At 31.1% G+C, this 19,165-nt stretch overlaps 2 protein-coding genes and 1 long non-coding RNA gene across 7 annotated transcripts in view; 2 read left to right on the top strand and 1 right to left on the bottom strand.

Moving 5' to 3' along the window:
• The window catches only part of LOC131940669 (intersectin-1), a 28,341-nt gene extending 21,831 nt beyond the window's left edge, over positions 1-6,510 (top strand). For 2 of the 4 annotated variants that reach the window (XM_059299398.1, XM_059299394.1), the window contains 10 exons: positions 104-211; positions 488-586; positions 682-849; positions 958-1,029; positions 1,387-1,524; positions 1,690-1,805; positions 1,959-2,041; positions 2,662-2,739; positions 5,398-5,571; positions 5,745-6,510. In XM_059299398.1, the coding sequence (XP_059155381.1) occupies positions 104-211; positions 488-586; positions 682-849; positions 958-1,029; positions 1,387-1,524; positions 1,690-1,805; positions 1,959-2,041; positions 2,662-2,739; positions 5,398-5,571; positions 5,745-5,893 (1,185 nt within the window). In that variant the 3' untranslated portion in view covers positions 5,894-6,510. Of the gene's footprint in view, positions 1-103; positions 212-487; positions 587-681; positions 850-957; positions 1,030-1,386; positions 1,525-1,689; positions 1,806-1,958; positions 2,042-2,378; positions 2,512-2,661; positions 2,740-4,296; positions 4,369-5,397; positions 5,572-5,744 lie in introns of those variants that run through there. The other 2 variants (XM_059299395.1, XM_059299396.1) reach the window with 2 other exon arrangements.
• On the bottom strand, positions 1,761-6,593 carry LOC131940671 (uncharacterized). The gene is made up of 3 exons (XR_009386569.1): positions 6,509-6,593; positions 2,627-2,829; positions 1,761-1,857 (listed from the first exon to the last, which is right to left on the bottom strand). It is a non-coding gene; the product is annotated as an uncharacterized LOC131940671 (long non-coding RNA).
• A 7,155-nt stretch (positions 6,594-13,748) lies between these two features.
• Positions 13,749-19,124, top strand: LOC131940665 (uncharacterized). 2 transcript variants are annotated; one of them, XM_059299391.1, is made up of 11 exons: positions 13,749-13,754; positions 14,088-14,218; positions 14,464-14,582; positions 14,778-14,930; positions 15,164-15,707; positions 15,817-15,941; positions 16,060-16,226; positions 16,332-16,461; positions 16,579-16,750; positions 17,385-18,102; positions 18,876-19,124. In XM_059299391.1, the coding sequence occupies exons 2-11, from the start codon at positions 14,137-14,139 to the stop codon at positions 18,952-18,954; spliced, it is 2,289 nt and encodes a 762-aa protein (XP_059155374.1). In that variant the 5' UTR covers positions 13,749-13,754; positions 14,088-14,136; the 3' UTR covers positions 18,955-19,124. The 2 variants fall into 2 exon arrangements, with proteins under 2 accessions (XP_059155374.1, XP_059155373.1); XM_059299390.1 differs by lacking the exon at positions 13,749-13,754 and having other exon boundaries at positions 13,963-14,218.
• Positions 19,125-19,165: the final 41 nt, after the last annotated feature.

Raw genomic sequence — 19,165 nt, 5'->3', positions numbered from 1 at the left:
GTAAGTATCATTGTTTTTTAGATTGACTCCCTCTGTACAGCTGCAGTTGGAGAGAAGTCAGTACAAAATGTAATAAAAACTCTAACCCATCTCAACTCCACAGCTTCCTCACATGAATCCTTACATGCGTTTTTGTAGCTGCCAGCTTTCTGCTGCTGCCACTTTACAGAGAGTGGCTGAGTCTTCTCCAGCATTCCAGGAATTTCATAAGGTTCAGCTTATTTGTTTGTTGTCCTTGTGTTGTTTTGTTTTTTGAAGATTTAGGAAACATACTTATGGTTTTGTATTGGATGTTTAATGCCTAATTTGTATTGGAGAATCAGTGTGGGCTGGGTTGAAAATTTGCTGAATCAAAAATGCTTTTAATTTAAATAATGGGATGGGGTTTTTTTTAATGTATTTGTTGAATGAGGATTTCACCCTAATGAAACAAATAATTTATTTTACTGCCTAAATTCAGCAACTAATCAAAGGTATGTTTTGACAGGCTTGCATGCAGAACCCCAAAGTGAAAGGTGTTCATTTGAGTGGTTATCTTCTCAAACCCATGCAGCGAATTACAAGATATCCATTATTGATTGAAAAGGTGAGTGTAGAAAAATGTTAGTTCATTACTTATCATTGTAAAATCTCACTTGTACTTACTAAAACCAGTAGTTTTGTTTTCTCCTTTGCTAAAAGATTTTATCCAGCACTCCACCTGACCATGCTGACAGGGGTAATTTGGAAGAGGCCTTGACCTTAGCACAGGAGCTGTGTAGTCAAGCTAATCAGTGTGTGAAAGAAAAACAAAACTCTGACAGTCTGGAGTGGATTCAGGCTCATGTCCATTGTGATGGTTTAGCTGAAGTAAGTGTTTACTTGAATTATATTACAGCAACACTGGTTAACACATAATAATATATTTAGCTAACTTAACAAAATAATATGTTTTACATTAAAACAATATTCTTTCAGAATATCATTTTTAATTCTTTAACAAATTGTATGGGTCCAAGAAGACTTCTTTTCCATGGAGTTTTGTATAAGGTATGTCTAATTACCATGTTCAAGTTATGCTTACTATTTAATTTTTTAAAAACAAGTATCATTAATAACAATGCTTGTCTTTTAAGTATCATTACAAATTTTGCAAAAAAAAATGATAATGTTGATGTGTGGTAGAGCACACAATTCTTAAACTGACTTGATGGTGTTGTTTCTGGACTGGAAGAGAAGGGTCTTAATTTATCTAAAAGTGCTTGGGAATTTTTCCTCCCTCATAATTTCTAAATACACAATGTCCACAGAAATAGATATGCTTGACCTCTGTTCTTTGAACCTTTGTTCTCAAAAATGAACTTTTTAGCTTAAAAAAAATAATTCTACATTTTCTTATTTTCATAGGTCAAAAGCAATAAAGAGCTTGTTGGGTTTCTTTTCAATGATTTCTTGTTACTTGCACAAACATCAAGACCACTTGGAAGTAGTTTTAGTACAGTGCATTTGTTTGATACCAACACACAATTTAAAATGTATCGTTTGGTAAGTTGACTTTACCCAGTACTAGACATTAACACATTTGTATTAATAAACCAAAATTCAAAACTGATTTTTCTTATTTATATTATTTATAGTACTTTATTATTTGTACAACCCAGAGGCTATGACGATTGATAATTTGAATTTTTAAATATATTTTTAATGCAGCCAATATTTTTAAATGAAGTCACAGTCCAAAAAAACAGTGATGATTCTGAACCATGCAGCTTTCGCATTACCAGTGATAGAATTATAAATCTTAAAGCTGTTTCATCAGTTGAAAGGTACTGCACAGCTGCTTGCATCTTCTAATCCATTCCATATTATTCTTCTTTCCTGACAAAACCATATTCTTTTTGAACAAAAAGTGTGTGCATGTAATTTATCAAAAACCTGTCCTCCCAATGTCATAAAAATTTTTGTTGACCTTATTCTAGAGACACCTGGGTAAGGGAAATTGATGCAGCTTCCAAGCAATACAAAGATAAAGCCATGAGAAAGTTAGAGAGAGCACATTCTAGTAAGTAGTATCAATCCTTTAACTAATTCCATTGAGATCATATACAGTTGATTACATACTTAAAGATTGTTATTATGATAAAGTATAATAGCTATAAGATAAATATGATTTCCTTGTGCTATAGTTAAAAAATTGAGAAGTGATTTCTGATGATGGCATACATTTATAGAATTTTGTCAAGCTTCATCTGCAGCTGTTATTGAGAACTAATTAAAAAACATTTAAAAATCGCATTAATTTTTTTTTAACACTAGAAAAAAGTTAATTACATAGATAGCTAATGAGTTTTCATTTGTTTATTATTTACCAAATTAATACCACCCGTCTATTGTTTCAGATTAGTGGTCACACTACAGTATTTCTCTGTTGTAACATTTTTTAATTAATTAATTGTTTGCATTTTCTTAAAACATCAATTATTGCAGCACCCAGATGTGGATGTCTTTGAATTATTGCTATTTGCTTTGTGTATACAAATTTGCTGTCATGTTGAATATATTTTTTGTTCTATATATATATATATGTATATTGTATCTGCCAAATTAAATATAGACACATCTTAACACCAAAAATATCCAACTGTACCTGTAATAAATTTTCCCCGTCTGCACAATCTTTAGTCCTGCGAGCAAAGCCTGTAGGGAGAGTACTGGTGGTGGTGGAAGAGGGTGTGGGCTTGAGGCCTGCCCTTGATGCTGGTAGGTGAAGCCAAAATGAGTTTCTTTGGTCTGTTGGGTGTTGTATCTTCACAACTTCACTGGTTGAGCTTTTTCTTTTTTATTTAGTTTCTGCATCAGAGTTTGAGCAGCATTCATTTGCATGTCTTTACTTTTTTAATGCATTCATTACAATTTTGCATGTTTACAAGAGCAGTTTAGAATGTTTTTGAAAACTCTTTGCAAAAATAGTTCTTTTTAGCTCAGTTTTATAATTGAAAAGGATTGTAAAATGTAATAAAATATTTTACAGTTCATTCAATTTTTTACATTTTGTACAGTACAATTCATAATGTTTTTTATACAGAAGCTTTAACAGAAAACGATAACCACATCTATTGCTTAAATTTTATGTTAAAATCAGTTTAATTAAAAGTAATGACTTTGCCAAAAGATTTCTAAGATTAAAAAAATGGTAATAGTAATTTCATTTAATTATCTTCATAAAGGAAGAAAACAAAATATTGCAAATTTGTTTTTATACTTTATTTTAATTTTTTTTATAATTCCAGTACTTTAATTTTTTAACATTTTAACCTGGATGTATTGTGAATTTTTTTTAAAAACTTATTATTTTGTCACTAGAATTTATCATCAGTTACTGCACGTTGATTTTAAAAAAGTTTAAAAGCTTTAATTTGAAATGTTGCATTTTGACACTTTTTAAAAACAAATTACTTTAATTCAACCATGGTTAACAAAGCAGTTTGCAATATCCAAAAAATAAAGATACTTATCAAATGTATCTTAAATTCTTCCTCCTGAGAAAAACCTTTAGTCTAATTTCTCATTTCCCAGCAGCCTTAGCTTGTAATACATATGTACTGTCTTGTTTTTATTGATACTGTTTTGAAAAATTTATTTCTCATTTTCTTCTTCATTGTGGTTATCGTTGAGTCCTCCAATCATGAAGTTAATTCTTATACCAGTTCTTTTATTTATTTCAAGTAAAATAGCTGAAGCATAAAGTACCATAACTGGAATCAATCATGCTGTAACCTTAAGTGAAATTTACAAGTGTTGTTGATGTTTTCTTATTCCATGAAGGCTCCAATTAAGCTTTTTTAATGATCTTTTTGGTAATTACACCTATTTTTCGGATGCTACGGTCTTGAGCCTGGGTATCCAAGGGTATCCAAATATGTGACATCATTCAATTTTATCCTATGTTAGTGCACTTTAACCAATCAATTTTAATTTAGTAGTGAATATTGCAGATTTTACGGTACACCAGACTCATGTCTTTCTCTCTGTTATTCATCTTGTCATAGTCTTTGTTTTCAGATCTTTATCAAAGAAATTTTATAGCAGTAGTTTATTTTATTTTTACAGGAGAGCTGTCATAATTTTTTTTCTTCATATGCAATTTTATTTTATTACATACAATTTTTAACAACTTTTGTATAAAGGGTTTGAGTATTTTACTAGAAGAATGGAGTTGATGTTTATTTTTCACAATGCATGCTTTTAATCATTTGTTTTGCACTTTTCTGTTTTTCTTTTAACGCACGAGGTGCCATGTTGTTTGTCTTTTGTTAGTGAAGCGCCCTAGTGGTCGAATACTTGTTGTTATTCAGGAGGCTTGCCATCTTAAAGCCTCTGATTCAAATGGTAAGTCAAGCAAATTCATGTCCAAAACTAATGGAAAGCACTTGCAGTACTAATGTGATAAAAACATATTGAAAGCAATAGCTGAAGATCCTGCTATTAATAAGCTGTTGTTTATTTTTCTTAAAAAGTTAAAGACTATTAATGGTAGTTATAATAGTAATCTTGCTAAAGCTTAAAATTTGAAATGTTAATAATCCTTAAACAATATTGATTCATACTAAATTATTTCCTATAATTTTTGTCTTTAGGTGTGTTTGTTTTAAAATTCCCCAAAGATATTGAATGAATTGAAAGCTAATGTACAAAAGGCTACAATATTAAGAAATAGATCATGTGAAGTTAAAATTTGAGTTTGAATGTTAAGCAGGATTCAGCATTGGAACTTAGCTTTTAAAAAAATAATCATTAAAAAAAATTTAAATAATTGTAAAAAACTACGTATTTAAAAAAAGAATGTGTTGTCATTAGATGAAAACTACATTTATTGATTACAATGTTTTTTCATTAATCCATACTTGTTTGCAACACTTTTGATGGGTATGATTTACTTGATTAGAGTTATTTTTACTTAATTAGGTTTGTCTTTAACTTGTAAATTGCTGTTGGCAGGAATTTGTTATTTTTAACACAGCATGTTAATAACCCTACACATTTATCATTATTTTTTGCAGTTTTGCTGCAATTTATTTTTTAAATAACCAAAAGTGTTTAGTTAATTAACTGATGAGATAATAATTTTACATGTAAAAATTATTTAATTAAAAGTGAACAGTTAAATAAGGTCGCACATAATAAAATTAGTCACCATTTTTATATTGAATTATTATTCTTTAAAATTTGGTTGTGTTATATGGGGATAAATAGAAATGTATTGAATTGATGAAAACAAAAATTTGTAATTAAAGTCATTATGGTATTATATCACTATTAAATACTTTTGTTAATAATTTGTCAGTTAGTGCTAATCTATTTAAAATGTTTTCTCTAGCTAGTATTTGTGTAATAATATCCTGAAATGAACTATTTTAGGCAAAAGTGATCCTTACTGTGAGGTCAGCATGGGTTCTCAAGAACACAGGACAAAAGTTATTCCTGGAACTCTGAATCCTCGATGGAATGCTTCTATGCAATTTCTTATAAGGGATGTTGATAGGGATACTCTTTGTTTTACTGTTTATGATAGGGATCTCTACTCACCGAATGGTAGGTTTTGATATTAAGTCGTTTTAGTTAATATTTATATTGTTTGTTGTCTGTAGACTGGTGATAATCTTCTTAATTTCCAATAGATTTCTTGGGTCGTATCAAAAGTCATTTTATTTAATATTTATATTGTTTGTTGTCTGTATAATGATAATCGTCTTAATTTCCAATAGATTTCTTGGGTCGTACAGAAGTTAGGATAAAAGATGTCCTTGAAAGTGGAGAACGCAGAGGACCAATAACCAAGAGATTAATATTACATGAAGTTGAAACCGGAGAAATCATTGTAAAGTTAGATCTGCAGCTATATGAATCATCATAGAATTTCATTATTTTTGTGTTGTTCATTAGGACAACACATAAATCATTCCCTTTTATGTTTGTTGCATGTTACATTGCATGTAAACTATATAATGTAGTTTAAGATATATTAGTCATTTTAAAGAAATTTATCTATTTATCTACCATCAGTATTTAACACTAATTTTAACACTATAATTTAAAGAAACAAGATATTTTAAATCTGCACACATTTCCAAATATCTGCTCCTCTTTCGCCCCCCTAAAGAGAGCATGTGACTCCTGGCTTAGTATTTTATATTTATGTACATCTCTAATAAATTAAATCAGCCATATATAATTAATTTTGCTAACAATTTTTTATTTAAAAACATATTCTAGTAATTCCGTTTTTTTTTTTTTAAATAAAACTTACATAATTTTAGCCAATTTCCCAAATCATAATTTCTAAATTAGCTAATCAGAATTACTGTGTTTGAAGGTGATTAACTTTAGATTGGTTTTTTACTTTATGTATAAGTTTAATTTTCAGATTGACTAAAAAAACTACTCTTCACTTCACAACAGACTCCTAAACTAAAATTAATATGGAAATTTAAAAATCTTATCAAGTATACCAAAGTATACCTATGCTTACATATGCTAAGGTCACAGAAGCAGGTGAACTCTACTTTTTCTGCCCAATGGATTGCCAGGTCCAAAAAAGAAATTTTTTAAAGCTGAAAACAATAAAGTAATATAATAATTGAAAGGCAAAATTTTTACAACACTGATTTAGGATTTAGTTAAAGTAAAAGCAGAAACTAAAACTTGTAATTATTATATAAATATGTACAAAATCATTCCATTGTTTACAATTTAAAATAGTTTTTCTTTCATTATACACATTTTTAAAGCTACTTCATAGGAATTACATTGACATCGATAATTAAAATACCGTTATCTCAATTTTAATGCTTATTTTATAATGTTTTTACATTCTTAAAATACAAGAAGATTAACAGAGTATATGAGAGATAGAATAACTTCAAGTCTTAAATATTTTGAGAATCTTTTTTGTTTCTTACTGCCACCTAGCAATACTAATTTTAAGCTCATTAAACTCATTTATTAAAGAGAAAAATAAAATTAAAAGGAATAATTAGCAGTAGCGTAGCCAGGATCGTCTCATGGGGGGTTCAAATTTTTACCCTGGGACAAAATTTCGATTTGCACCCCCCCTCATACTTTATATATATATACTGAGGGGTCTATGGGGGAGTTATGACCCCCCCCCCACCTGCCTACGCCACTGATAATTAGAAATATGTTGATAAAATTTTACTATTAAACCAGAACATAAGACATGAGTATAAGCTTTATGCAACTGTAGGCATTGGCTATGCAAGTGATTATAATTCTATGGTTACTTTTGTTAAAATATAATTCAAAATAAGTATGCAATGATGGAACAGAATTTAATAGCATTGCAAACAATTGCAACTATTATAAAATAAATATTAGCAGTCTAAGCAAACATATTTCATGATTTTTTAAAAATGTTTCCCCTGAAAAATGTTACTGTTAAAAAAATTTTTAAATAAAACGTCAGAATAAAATTAGAATAAACCACTTATTTTATTGTGTAAATAATTTTAAATGAAAGGTATTTTTTTAATGCGCATACGCTTTTTTTAAAAAAAAATAACTATTTAATCAATATCTTTAAGTCATATAGACAGGATTTTTAAAAAATAAGTCACAGATTTCTTTACTGTCACAATTGTATAAATTCATTGTACTTTATTGCTAATCATTCCATTTTTCTCTGATATATATTATACCTATAAATGTTTGAGAAGTAGGCCTATAGCGCTAAATAGCTCACAATCATCTTATGCTTAGCTTTGAGTGAGTACAAAATAAAAGTGATAGAAATTTTCACATATAGATTGTTTGTGTGATACAAGCCTTGTTATATACATATATGTTATCCTTAAATATTAGTTACAAGAAATTGGTTTAATGCCTTCGGATTTGTGATAAGGCTAGTTTTGTGGTGTATGGAGTGTGATAAAGGTTATTAGCTTATCCTTTTTGTTAACTGAACATAAATTATAAACATTTTTTTAAATGCTCAGTATTATTGTTTGAAATTTTGTTGATTTATAACTGAGTGCTAGACGTATAGTATTTGACTATTGATAAATTGTTTATAATAAATAAAATAAAATATTTTTCTGTTAACAAAGATTTAATGAGTTTAGTCCATGAAATATTAACGGCTTGTTTTACTATGTTGTAAAGGGAGGCCATCCTGTCTAAAGTTATTATTTTATTAGTTGTTTTATTACCACCCAAGATAATGTAAAATAAGAATACAGGGTTCATATTTTTTCTCACAATGTTTACCTTCATTAATAATCAATACATAATTTTCAGAAAAATGCTTTTAGCTTTTAATAGTATGAGCTTTTACAATAAAGTTTTTTTAAATATTCATCTACATCACTTTCTAAAACAGTTTTTAAAACATAAAATGGTAGAACTGAGAGTTTATAGAAGTGCGCATCATATTTAGCATTTATACTTTTGTTATGAAAAACAAAGGCAGTAAAGTAGCAAGAGGTGTAGACTAGTTGTAAATGGTATATTTAAAATAATTTCAAACCACCTTTGTGTTCAAATCACATTACTGTAGTAAAAATAAAGAATTCATTGTCACCATACAATTCATCACATGTCTTTCACGCTTTATGTTTTGCTTGAACACTTTGTAAATTGTGTAAAAATGTACCCAACTGGGAGGTTACTAAATCATTGCAGCTACTTTACAGTACTGAGATAAATATATTTAACTGTAGCTCATATGCTTTGTTATTTTATCCATGACTGTTGTTTTGACACTTTGCACTTTTCTAATCATTTTTTAAACTGTTTAACCTGTAAATATAAGATTTAAATTGTATATGAACATTTTCTTCTTTTTTTTAAATAGCTGTTTGGTGACTTTTCTATAAAAAAAAAGATCTGGGGAAAAACAGAGTAACAATTTATTATTCAATAATGAATAAATTTTTAGTGCGCAAAATATATTTTGCTAGTAAAATTTAAAATGTCTTTACTTATTACCTTGAATTTTCTATTGAAATCATGTTATTTATTGTTGCAGCAAAAAGTTTAAGATATTTAAATAATATTTATGCAAAATAAAATTCAATAACATTCTTGCATAAACATTTTAGTATTCTTAAGCTTGAGGTAGAAACTGTAAATATTTTATTTTTGTTTTTTTTTATTTGTTTTTTTCTTACCTTTTACTAGTACTTGTCTTCTTGAAGAAAGTAATGCAATCATTAAAAATGTATAGTAAATTTAAATTTTATGTTGCTAAACTTTTTATTATTTTGAGCAAATTTGGTTGTTTTAAATACATACTTTAACTTTATTACTCCTATTGTTCATCTACAATTTAATATGGTGGAAAATAACATGTCTTCTACCCTCCCTTCCCCCCCCCCCCCCCCCCCCCCCCCCCCCCGTCTCGTCCCAGACACATTATTTTTGCTAGTTGTAAATTTACCTTTTAAGAAATCAGAATAGTTTATAGTTTTATGCATTGCTTTTTAATTAGATACATTTCAACACTTTTATTTAACAAATTTCGGTATGTTACAAAAATATGTGATTAGTAATTTTAATTGATTACTCTTGCAACTGCTGCCCATGTTCTAATAATTTCATTTTTAATCAAAGTGTTTACATCAAGCTTATAGTATTGCTTTCCTTTTAAACATTGTTATTCCATTTTAAACATTCACTGACCCTAAGTGTTAGTTATTGAAATAATGTCCATGTAGTCTACGTTTTTAGTAGGTAGGATACTTTTTTCTATGTGTTTATTATTTGAATTAAAAACCTGTCCTTAAGTTAAAACATTTCCTTATACAAAGCTTTGATGTGTTTTTAATGGAGGTGTGGGGCTCTTTCATGTTCTTGTACAAAACTAGACTTTAAAAAGTGAAAGCCAATGACTTAGTTTATCTGTTTATTAAAAACTTGTTTTTTTCTCAGACCTGTTGAATGGTACACATTTTCCTGCAAAATGGCTGTACACCTAACTTGGTTAATTAAGATTGGCACCTGGTTAACAAACCTGAGACTATATAATGCTGATTTCCATATTTTTCAGTGCACAGTTTTAAACATGACTGAGTGATTGGTAAACATAAAGACATCATCTTTTCCCTTTTGCGCCCAAGACACATGGGGCCGCCTAAAATATTCTTATTAAAACAAAAATTTATTAAATAACAAGGCAATTTGTGTAAAAACAGATGTGAGATTATTTAGTTTTGTTTCTTCAAGTCAAGGCTTTGCACATTACATTTTAATAATTTTTTTTTATATTTAATGAAGAAACTAAATGGTTGTTATGCATCATAACAAAATTATTTACAAACTCCTTAAGGTTATGGATTGTTCTTTCATTAAATATTATCATTTGAATATCATTTTTTAACCTAACAGAAAGCATATTACTAATAATCTATTAAAAGTATGTAAAACCAACTAAATTAAACAAGAAAATAAATTCTCACCTCATTCATTTGTTAGTTTGTCTGTGATGAGTTTTAGGCTATTTTATTTGATGGGAATAGAATATTATAAAGCCTTAAATCAGACCACTATGTATACTAAGGTTGAATGGCTTTTTTTTTGTGTTGTATTAAACGTAATGTTTTCCATAACTTGGTTTAAGAAATCCTGTATTACTACATTCGGCTGACACTCTTGTAGTAAAACATTAAACAAACTTCAAAACATATTCAATTTTTTTTTGAGTATTTGATTAAGCTTGATAAATGTGAATGGAAACTGAAATCATTCTTTTTCTTCATTCTTAATTTTAATGTTGGAAGGAATTTCCTCCAGCAGAATTAAGTATTACATGTCATATTTGTAATGTGCCATATAGGCAGTTTATAGGCCTGCTTTTCTTTCTGGATTTGCTTCTATAACCTTTGTCCAACCAAGAACAAACTAAAATGCAGCAGTTTGATTTTGTAGTTGTCTCTCCTATATGGGTTGCTGTCCCCCACTGTCAAGCCACTTCTGGCAGGCGGTTCGAACATTGCACTTTTTGGTTTAGCGACTATCATTCAACCATGAGCTTTACCAAACTGACCACACCAACCCCATGAAACTAAAATAACCACGAGAGACCAAGCACATAGTAGTAGCACAGTAGTTTTGTACATTACAGTACTTATATCCGTGTAAAAGACTCTAAGAACACTGCGCACACACTGCTTGTGACGTTGCTGGTGAGTGCCATTTCAACCTGTCTCTAGCTCTAACCTCACTCTGTTGGAATGTTAGTCCTCTCTTCTTCATTTCTTTCTCCATTAATATTCTGTTACTTTTGGCGTGTTAATTTGCTCTGGGATATTAACCAAAGAGCAATATTAACCGATGTGTCTACTCTCACACTGAGCAAACGATCCAATCATCTCCATCTTCTGTGCTTGATGATCTACCGTAGTGCTTGAATGGATGTTAACTCCTACTTTGTGATGGTGTGTGGCCAGAAGAATCTGCTAGCACTTGCTCTGGAGAATTTCTAGTTGCATCTATATCACATCAGAGTTATTTCCAATGCTCATATGCATACATGGGGATACTAACAATGGCGTAGCTAGAGGAGGGCGGGTGGGGCAGCCACCCCGAGCGCTGACCCTAAGGCGGCGCCGAAAGGAGGACTGACCATGGTGGACTGGCCAAAGTCTAAAATGGCTCTTGATTTCGGCATGTGGCCGACCAGTCCGTGGACTCGCCATGGTGGACTGGCCAGTCCGAATTAGAAGATCATCTGGCTAGGGACAAAGTCCGAATTAGAAGATCATGAGCAGATTTTGTTTTTTTTTATACCGTAAGAATCATAAAAATTAAGTCTTTGTTGATTATTATCTTGGTTGTGCACTAGGTTGTGCAATTGCAGTAAATGTAGTCTTGGCCGCCGGTCAGTGATTGTGAAGATGCGATGGTTCGTAGTGATTTTCCTCGGTGCCAACGGGTGACAATGAGAGCAGATTTCGTGAAGAATTGAAAACTCACTTCTAGCTTATAGTTGTTTAAATACATCATGTTCCATTCCTAGCTTGTAGAAAGCGCCCTCGACGCTCATGCTAACCGCAATGACGCTCCGGGGATCACCGCGACCTCTGTCAACATCTGGAATACGGATGCTAACAGTATCTTTCACTTCAGCTTGTTTTAATTTTGTTAGCATTTTAGCACCTTGAGTTTGCAAGGTAGTATGAGCTGCTGACCTGTTGTCCATGGTTTCTTGTTTATTGAGACATATTCTGCAAGTACTGTTCCCTCCATACCCTTCGTCTGCTTCATTGGCTATTCCGCATATTGCATGGACATCGTTGCCACAGGATCCACAAGAATGGGCCGAACTTCAATATTTTTCACAAACTACACATAGTCTGTTGGCGTTATTATTGTCACGCAGCTGGTCCGGACGTTGCGCCACGGCAGCAGATGTGTTAGCTGAGGATGTCGTTGCATTTATGGCAACCTCCATTTCTTGTTCAATGTTCTCTTCCGCATGTTCTTTAGTTCAGAAATAACTTAATTCACAAATTCTTTTCCATTAGGATTATGATTATTTATTTTGGCAGCTATCTGGTATGTCTGTCTCTTGATCTGATAGTTCTTTTGGTCCATGTCGCATTGCATATAGAATGCTATACAAATAAGAGCCAAACAATACGTTACTCACAATGAAACCGCACCCAGACAGAATAATGAAAACGCGATCACAACTTAGTCTAGATAGACCATTTGCCAGGACATCCCGGCCAGTCCGCGCATTGGCCAATGTACAAAATTCGCTGTAAAGTTTAAGCGCTTCGGACTTTGGCCAGTACGTCCCGGCCAGTGCGCACATTGGCCGGCCAATTCGGGCTTTGGCCGCACTTCGGGCTTTGGCCGCACTTCGGGCTTTGACCGTAACATATATATCGCGAGTCAATATGACGGGAGCCCATTTGACGGGAGCCAATATGAATATGTCGGGCCGATTTGTCGGGTTCGTTTTGACGGGAACCGTTTTGTCATAGGCCATTTTGACAGTGCACCCTTGGTAATCCCTTAGTTTAGCGTCGGTTATTATTCCGGAATCGTATAGCAGTAAAAAACAGTAAAACAATGCCAAAGTCTGTCACACACTTCCGGAATTCACCGGAAGTACTGTAAACCATACTTTATTTGGCGTCATCTTTTATTTTTATACAGAATATTTAAAATTTGGATAGATTTATTTTTGTAATCATTTTTACATTTTGTAATCATTTTTACTATTTTCGTAATCTAGATTTTTTTAACTTGGCCTAGCAGCTAGATATCTAGCTAGATCTAGATCTAATTAATTATTATAATTAGACCTAATGGTCGCAAATCCGCTGCAAGCCAAAAACATTAAATTATTACATTTAACATATGACTTCATTATTTATATTAATATATGTTTTGTTTTTTATTTTTAGATCTACTAATTTAAATCTACTATTATATTTATTCTTGTTTCCTTTTGTCAATTAAACTTAAAAAATTAAAACATTAATTTACTACAATCGACTTTTAATTTATTTATATTTCAATGGTCAAATAAACGATAGTTTACCGTAACTCTAATTACCGAAACTCAACAAACATTACCCGATAATTTCCGACGCTAAACTAAGGGATTACCGCACCCTTTATGGTGCATTCCCCTTTTTAAGGCTAACGCGTGGTATTTAGAAAAACCCCATTTGTTTACAAATAGAAATTTGGACCAGAGAAAGTCTGCGTGATTTAAATTGCTTAGCCACAGTCAGAGTAGTTGAAGTGTAATACTAATACTAAACCTAGATCTAGCTAGATCTAACTAGATCTACTACTAGACTAGAGTCAAGTGTATAATAATAATAGACTCTAGTCAGACAGTGTAGTGAGTGTAGTGTAGTCAGTAGTCCTGAGCCCAGCTGCATTGACTCCTCATTGACTCATTGAGTTTGAGCAGATCTGCATAATTTTTAATTTTTAGTTTAGTTAAGTTAGTATTATTAATAAATTATGGAGATGAATTCTTCTGGATCCAGTTCGTGTTCTGCTACAAGTAATAATGATATTCAAGATAAAAGCTCATGTGTTGCAATAAAGTCAATAAATGCTTCTGCTAGTGAAACTTTAATAAATTCTTGTACAAGTACAAGTGGTCTTGTGAGCAGAATGGCACTGAATGATAATAAAGCTGGGATGGAAGGCTTAGATAAGGAGAAAATTAACCAGATAATATATGAAGCATCAAAAGGTTAGTAATTAATAAGTAATTATTCTTAAAATGAACGTATGTTAAATAGTTTAAAAATAAATACTAAATTATAAATAGGCCTAGGCCTACTAAATCTACTTAAATAGCATGCCGAATATTGTTGTAGCATCTCTATACCATACCTAATAAATACCTACCTATTATTATATTCATTTCAACATTAAAACCATATTTGTAATATTTTTTTGTTATTAAAAATTGATATTTCTAATTAAACTAATTAGGTTCCAAATTTTTTGAAAATGAGCAAAAGAAAGAAGAGCAGCTTAATCAGAGAATCAAAGAGCAGCAAACAGCTGTCATCAACCTAAGTGAAGCTTCTTTACTTCATGGAACAGAAGAGGTTGTTACATTTATCTCTGTAAATGGTTTGATGTGAATTTTTAATGCTTTTCTTATTTACTTACATAATTTTAATAGGTATTTTTAAAATGGGATATAATTGAATACAATTACAATTGATAGAGGTGATAATTTAAGTCATTAACTTCCTTCTGATATATTATATGTATCATCTTATTTATGACTAACCCTACAGGCTGATCTGCTGCTCAAAATACTTGAAGAACAACAAGATCTCTCACGTACTATTGTTCATGTTGATATGGATGCTTTTTACGCTGCAGTAGAGATGAGGGACAATCCAAACTTAAGAGACAAACCAATGGCTGTTGGAGGGATGGGCATGCTGGTAAAATTATTTATGAATAGACTTAAGGAAACTTATCCTTAACACACAAAAATTATTTATTAAAGACTGTAGAAAATCATGAAATGACTTGAAAAACCTTATAACCAAGATCCAATTTTTATTTTAAGCATTGAAAAAAATAAAAATTTCAGCAGGTGTCACTTTTATCCATAAACAATTGTTCTAATAAACTACCTAGAAAATCATTTGACTTAGCAACTAAATTGTTTCAGAGCACATCAAACTATATTGCACGCCGATATGGTGTCAGAGCAGCAATGCCTGGATTTATTGGACTGAAATTGTGCCCCAGTCTCATTTTAGTCAAACCTGATTTCAAGAAGTATACAGCTGTTAGCCAGGAGATAAGAGAAATATTTGCGCAATATGACCCTAACTTTTCTCCCATGAGCTTAGATGAAGCTTATCTAGACCTAACTGAACATTTAAATCAGAGGATTTTGTCTTCGAGCATAAATAGAACATTTATTCTCCGAAATGAAAACAATTATAATACCAAGTCATCGGTGTGCTCTTGTGATTTGAACACAGTTTTAAGGCCATTGCTGATGGCATCCAAAGACTTATTATCTGACACAGCTTCAGTCACTGAAATTTATGAGTTCTTAAATTCATTGGATGATGCTACCACCTGTTCTGTGTGTCAAAGAATGTTTCCTCCATACTCAGTAAAAACCTATGGTATCAGTACTGAAGATGCTGTTCTTGAGATGAGAAATCGTATTGAACAACGAACACATTTAACAGCAAGTGCAGGTATATTTTTTATGTAACTAGGATTATTGAAAGTTATTTCAAACCTTAAAGAAAATCTGGCCATTAAAAAAAAATTTTTTAATTTTTTAATGTGATTCTTTCCCTTCAGGCATAGCTCCAAACACCATGCTAGCTAAGGTTTGCTCTGACAAAAACAAACCAAATGGTCAGTTCAGGATTATTCCGGATAAGAAAGAAATTGAACTGTTCATCAGAGATCTTCCTATTCGCAAGGTCTAGAACATTTAATGTTAACTCAAATTCAATTAGCTACCATATAGAAAAGTAGCTAAACTAAATTGTAAGATATGTTTTTTTTTACTTTCTCTGACTCTGACATCTAAATTTTCAGATTTCAGGTATTGGAAAAGTCACTGAAAAACTGCTTGGTTCCTTAGGAGTGGTTACATGCAGTGATTTATATGAGAAAAGAAATGTTTTATATCATCTTTTTTCACAAACATCATTCCATTATTTTATGAGAATTGCACTAGGAATGGGATCTACTGTTGTTGAAAGGTAAATGTGAGATAATTTTGTTTAACTTTCTTTTTTTAAGAAGTAAAATCATATGAAATTGAAATTTTTTTTTTTTTAAATGTTGATTCTCTGATTACATTTTAGGGATGAAGGGCGTAAAAGTATGAGCACAGAGCAAACTTTCAGTGAAATAAATGATTTAAACGAACTGATGGATAAATGCAGAGAATTGTGTACTGTTCTTGCCAAAGATTTAGAAAATGAATCACTTGTGGTGCGTTCAGTATTTTTAAAATTTATTTCCTTCTTTAAAAATTAAGAATAGATCTACATGCAAATACATTTCTTGGAAATCATTTTGAATTTCATAAAATAACATCAATCTTTTCAGGGTAAAACTGTAACATTGAAAATAAAACTAGTCAATTTTGAAGTAAAGACTAGAAGCCATACTCTACCACATCATACATCAGATGAAAGGGTTATTTTCAACGCAGCTAAATTATTGTTGCAAACAGAAAGAGAAGCTTTACTACCAGACCTGCTACGCTTAAGACTTATGGGTAATAATTAGTGGGCCTTTTTATTTATTTTTTCAAAGTTAATATTGATTGACACATTTGCTACTAAAGCCTATTCCAGAAACCTTTCCCAGATAGTTAACTAAGAGAGACCATCCCCCAACAACTTAAATGAAATTATTTTTAAAATCGTTTGCTTAATGTACTTTATAAAATTAAGAAAAGTTTTAACTTCAAGAATTTATAGGCCTACAGTTTGATATGCTTTTCTAGCTGTATTTATACTGCTTTGCTATGTTAGGGTGCTAATAAGTCGTCAGAGTCTGCCTGTAACATTGTTATTAACCATTAAAGTGTGTGCCATGTGGCTTTACGCGTTACAAGTTATGTAACAGCAAAGCCACGACCGTGGCTTGGCGCGCTTTAGGGGTTAATAAAAAAAAATTACAATTCTACATGATGGCTAAGTCTAATAGCTTCAATATCTTACTTAATACAGAATATATTTAATTATCTTATTTTTTAATTAAAAATAAGGCAGAAATGGTGGTCCCATCATGTCACATTAGTAGTAAAGTCATATTTGGTCACATTATTAGCAAATGAGTTTATAAAAATTATTTGGGCATTTTTTATTCAAATAATATAATGTTCTTAAAATTAATTTTCTTTACAGGAATTCGAATGTCTAAACTAATGTCAAGCAGAACTCACACAACATCCATTGCTGAAATGTTTATAAGACAACAAAAAGATACCTCGGAGAGATTTCCCAGAGAAACCAATCCTGAAATAGATTTGTTCACAGTCAGTGATTTAGCCTCACAAACAATCAAAGATGAAGGCTGCATAGTCCTGGAAGATCATGATAATGATTTCCAGCAACATGTAAATTGTTCAAATGTTGCTAATTCAGAAAATCTCTCCAGCAGACTGAAAAGAAAAAAGCCTGCAACTGGCAATTCTTTAGTTGATGGTAATAAGCAAGGAGATATTCTAAAATTTATGGTCAAATGTGGTAAATCTCATACAGATGTAAAAAAGAGACAAGAGTTCCATGATGAAAGTAAAACAGATGATGTGCTAATTGTTGATCAACCTACTTGCAGTTATCTTGATACTTCATCAGTGTCAACAAATGGACAGAATGACAATAGTATAAAAAATCTTTTGGAACACGTTTCAGTTAAACCCAGTGTGAAACCTCTTTCGGGGGTAGTTGAAGAAAGTTCTGGAACTGTCTGTTGCCCATTATGTGGAAAACAAAAGCAGAACTGGCCATTGGATGAACTCAATAAACATATAGACCTGTGTCTGAGTAGAAATACTATCAAAGAAATACTTCATGACCAGAAACAACCATCTTTCTCTACATCTTCTAAAGCACCAAAAAGGTTAGGAAGTTTTAAAATCAGTTTTTAATTATTAACCCTTTCTTGCAGGGCTGCCTACCTGAAAAACAAATTTTCAGTAACAAGAGCATAGATATTCTGTATTAATTGGGTCCTGTATTTCAGTATTTTTCACATTTTGCATACAAGGTAAATAAGACATATTTTTATATTATCACAAAACTTATAAGCATGAGGAAATGGAATAATTACGATTTATATCTAGATCAAGCTAGTTCCTTGTATGATGACCCCCATGAAATATAGGAATAGTTCATACTATGATGTATGCTATAGGCCTACACAACTGATATCTAAACCAGTGTGAACTCAATAGTGACCTCTTGACCATGTCTAAATGTTTCTCACAAGAAAACGTGTGCTATAACATATCTTAAAAATAAAAATATAGATCAAGATAATTCCATAACCTGGATGTCAAAATTGTAAAATTACTGGCAAAATTACACAAGTAGGCAACCATCACTAAAGGTGACCAGTGCAAACAAAAGTCATCAAAGTTGTTCTTGAGGGGCATGCCCAGATACCACAAGAGTTTTATCATTAATACATGTCTTTTGCTGTAAACAATAAACATTTTGTTTTATAGTATAGATTTTTGTAATATAAAACAAATTACATTTTTTAGAATGTGTGGGAAATTTAAAATGTTACTCTTTGTTTAAGGATTAGGAGTTTACATTTTATTAGAACTTCCAGTGAATTAAAATGATTCCCATTATTTTGAATAACTTCTTAATCTCATTCTTCCTCAGGAGCAGCACAAATCTAACACAAAAGGATTTGAAACGTCAGAAAACACAGATGTCTGTAACATCATTTTTTAAAACTTGATTAATAACCATTAAGTTCTGGTTAATAGTTTTTGTATTTATTGAAAAACAAAAAGGTTGCCTAATTTGTTTACAATTGAAGAACTCAAATGTTTTTCAAATTATTGTATTCCTTATGAATTTTTGATGGTGCACTTTTTTTGCATTTGTTTTTACTAATAAGAAAATTGTATTTATTTTGTAAACATTGCCAATATCAGCAAGAGATTCCA

This window comes from Physella acuta, unplaced genomic scaffold (assembly GCF_028476545.2).
Source record: "Physella acuta isolate Inbredline_101_S28 unplaced genomic scaffold, ASM2847654v3 ptg000325l, whole genome shotgun sequence".
NCBI classification, from domain to species: Eukaryota; Metazoa; Mollusca; class Gastropoda; family Physidae; genus Physella; species Physella acuta.
Note: the sequence above shows the minus strand (reverse complement) of the source record. Positions and strands in the feature narration are given on the sequence as shown.

Bases quoted from the DNA above. Each gene is read 5' to 3' on its own strand.
- LOC131940665 (XM_059299390.1), top strand. From the start codon at position 13,981: ATGGAGATGAATTCTTCTGGATCCAGTTCGTGTTCTGCTACAAGTAAT. The intron at 16,462-16,578 runs GTGCGTTCAGTA...CAATCTTTTCAG, and splicing joins TAGAAAATGAATCACTTGTG to GGTAAAACTGTAACATTGAA. The intron at 18,103-18,875 runs GTTAGGAAGTTT...ATTCTTCCTCAG, and splicing joins TCTTCTAAAGCACCAAAAAG to GAGCAGCACAAATCTAACAC.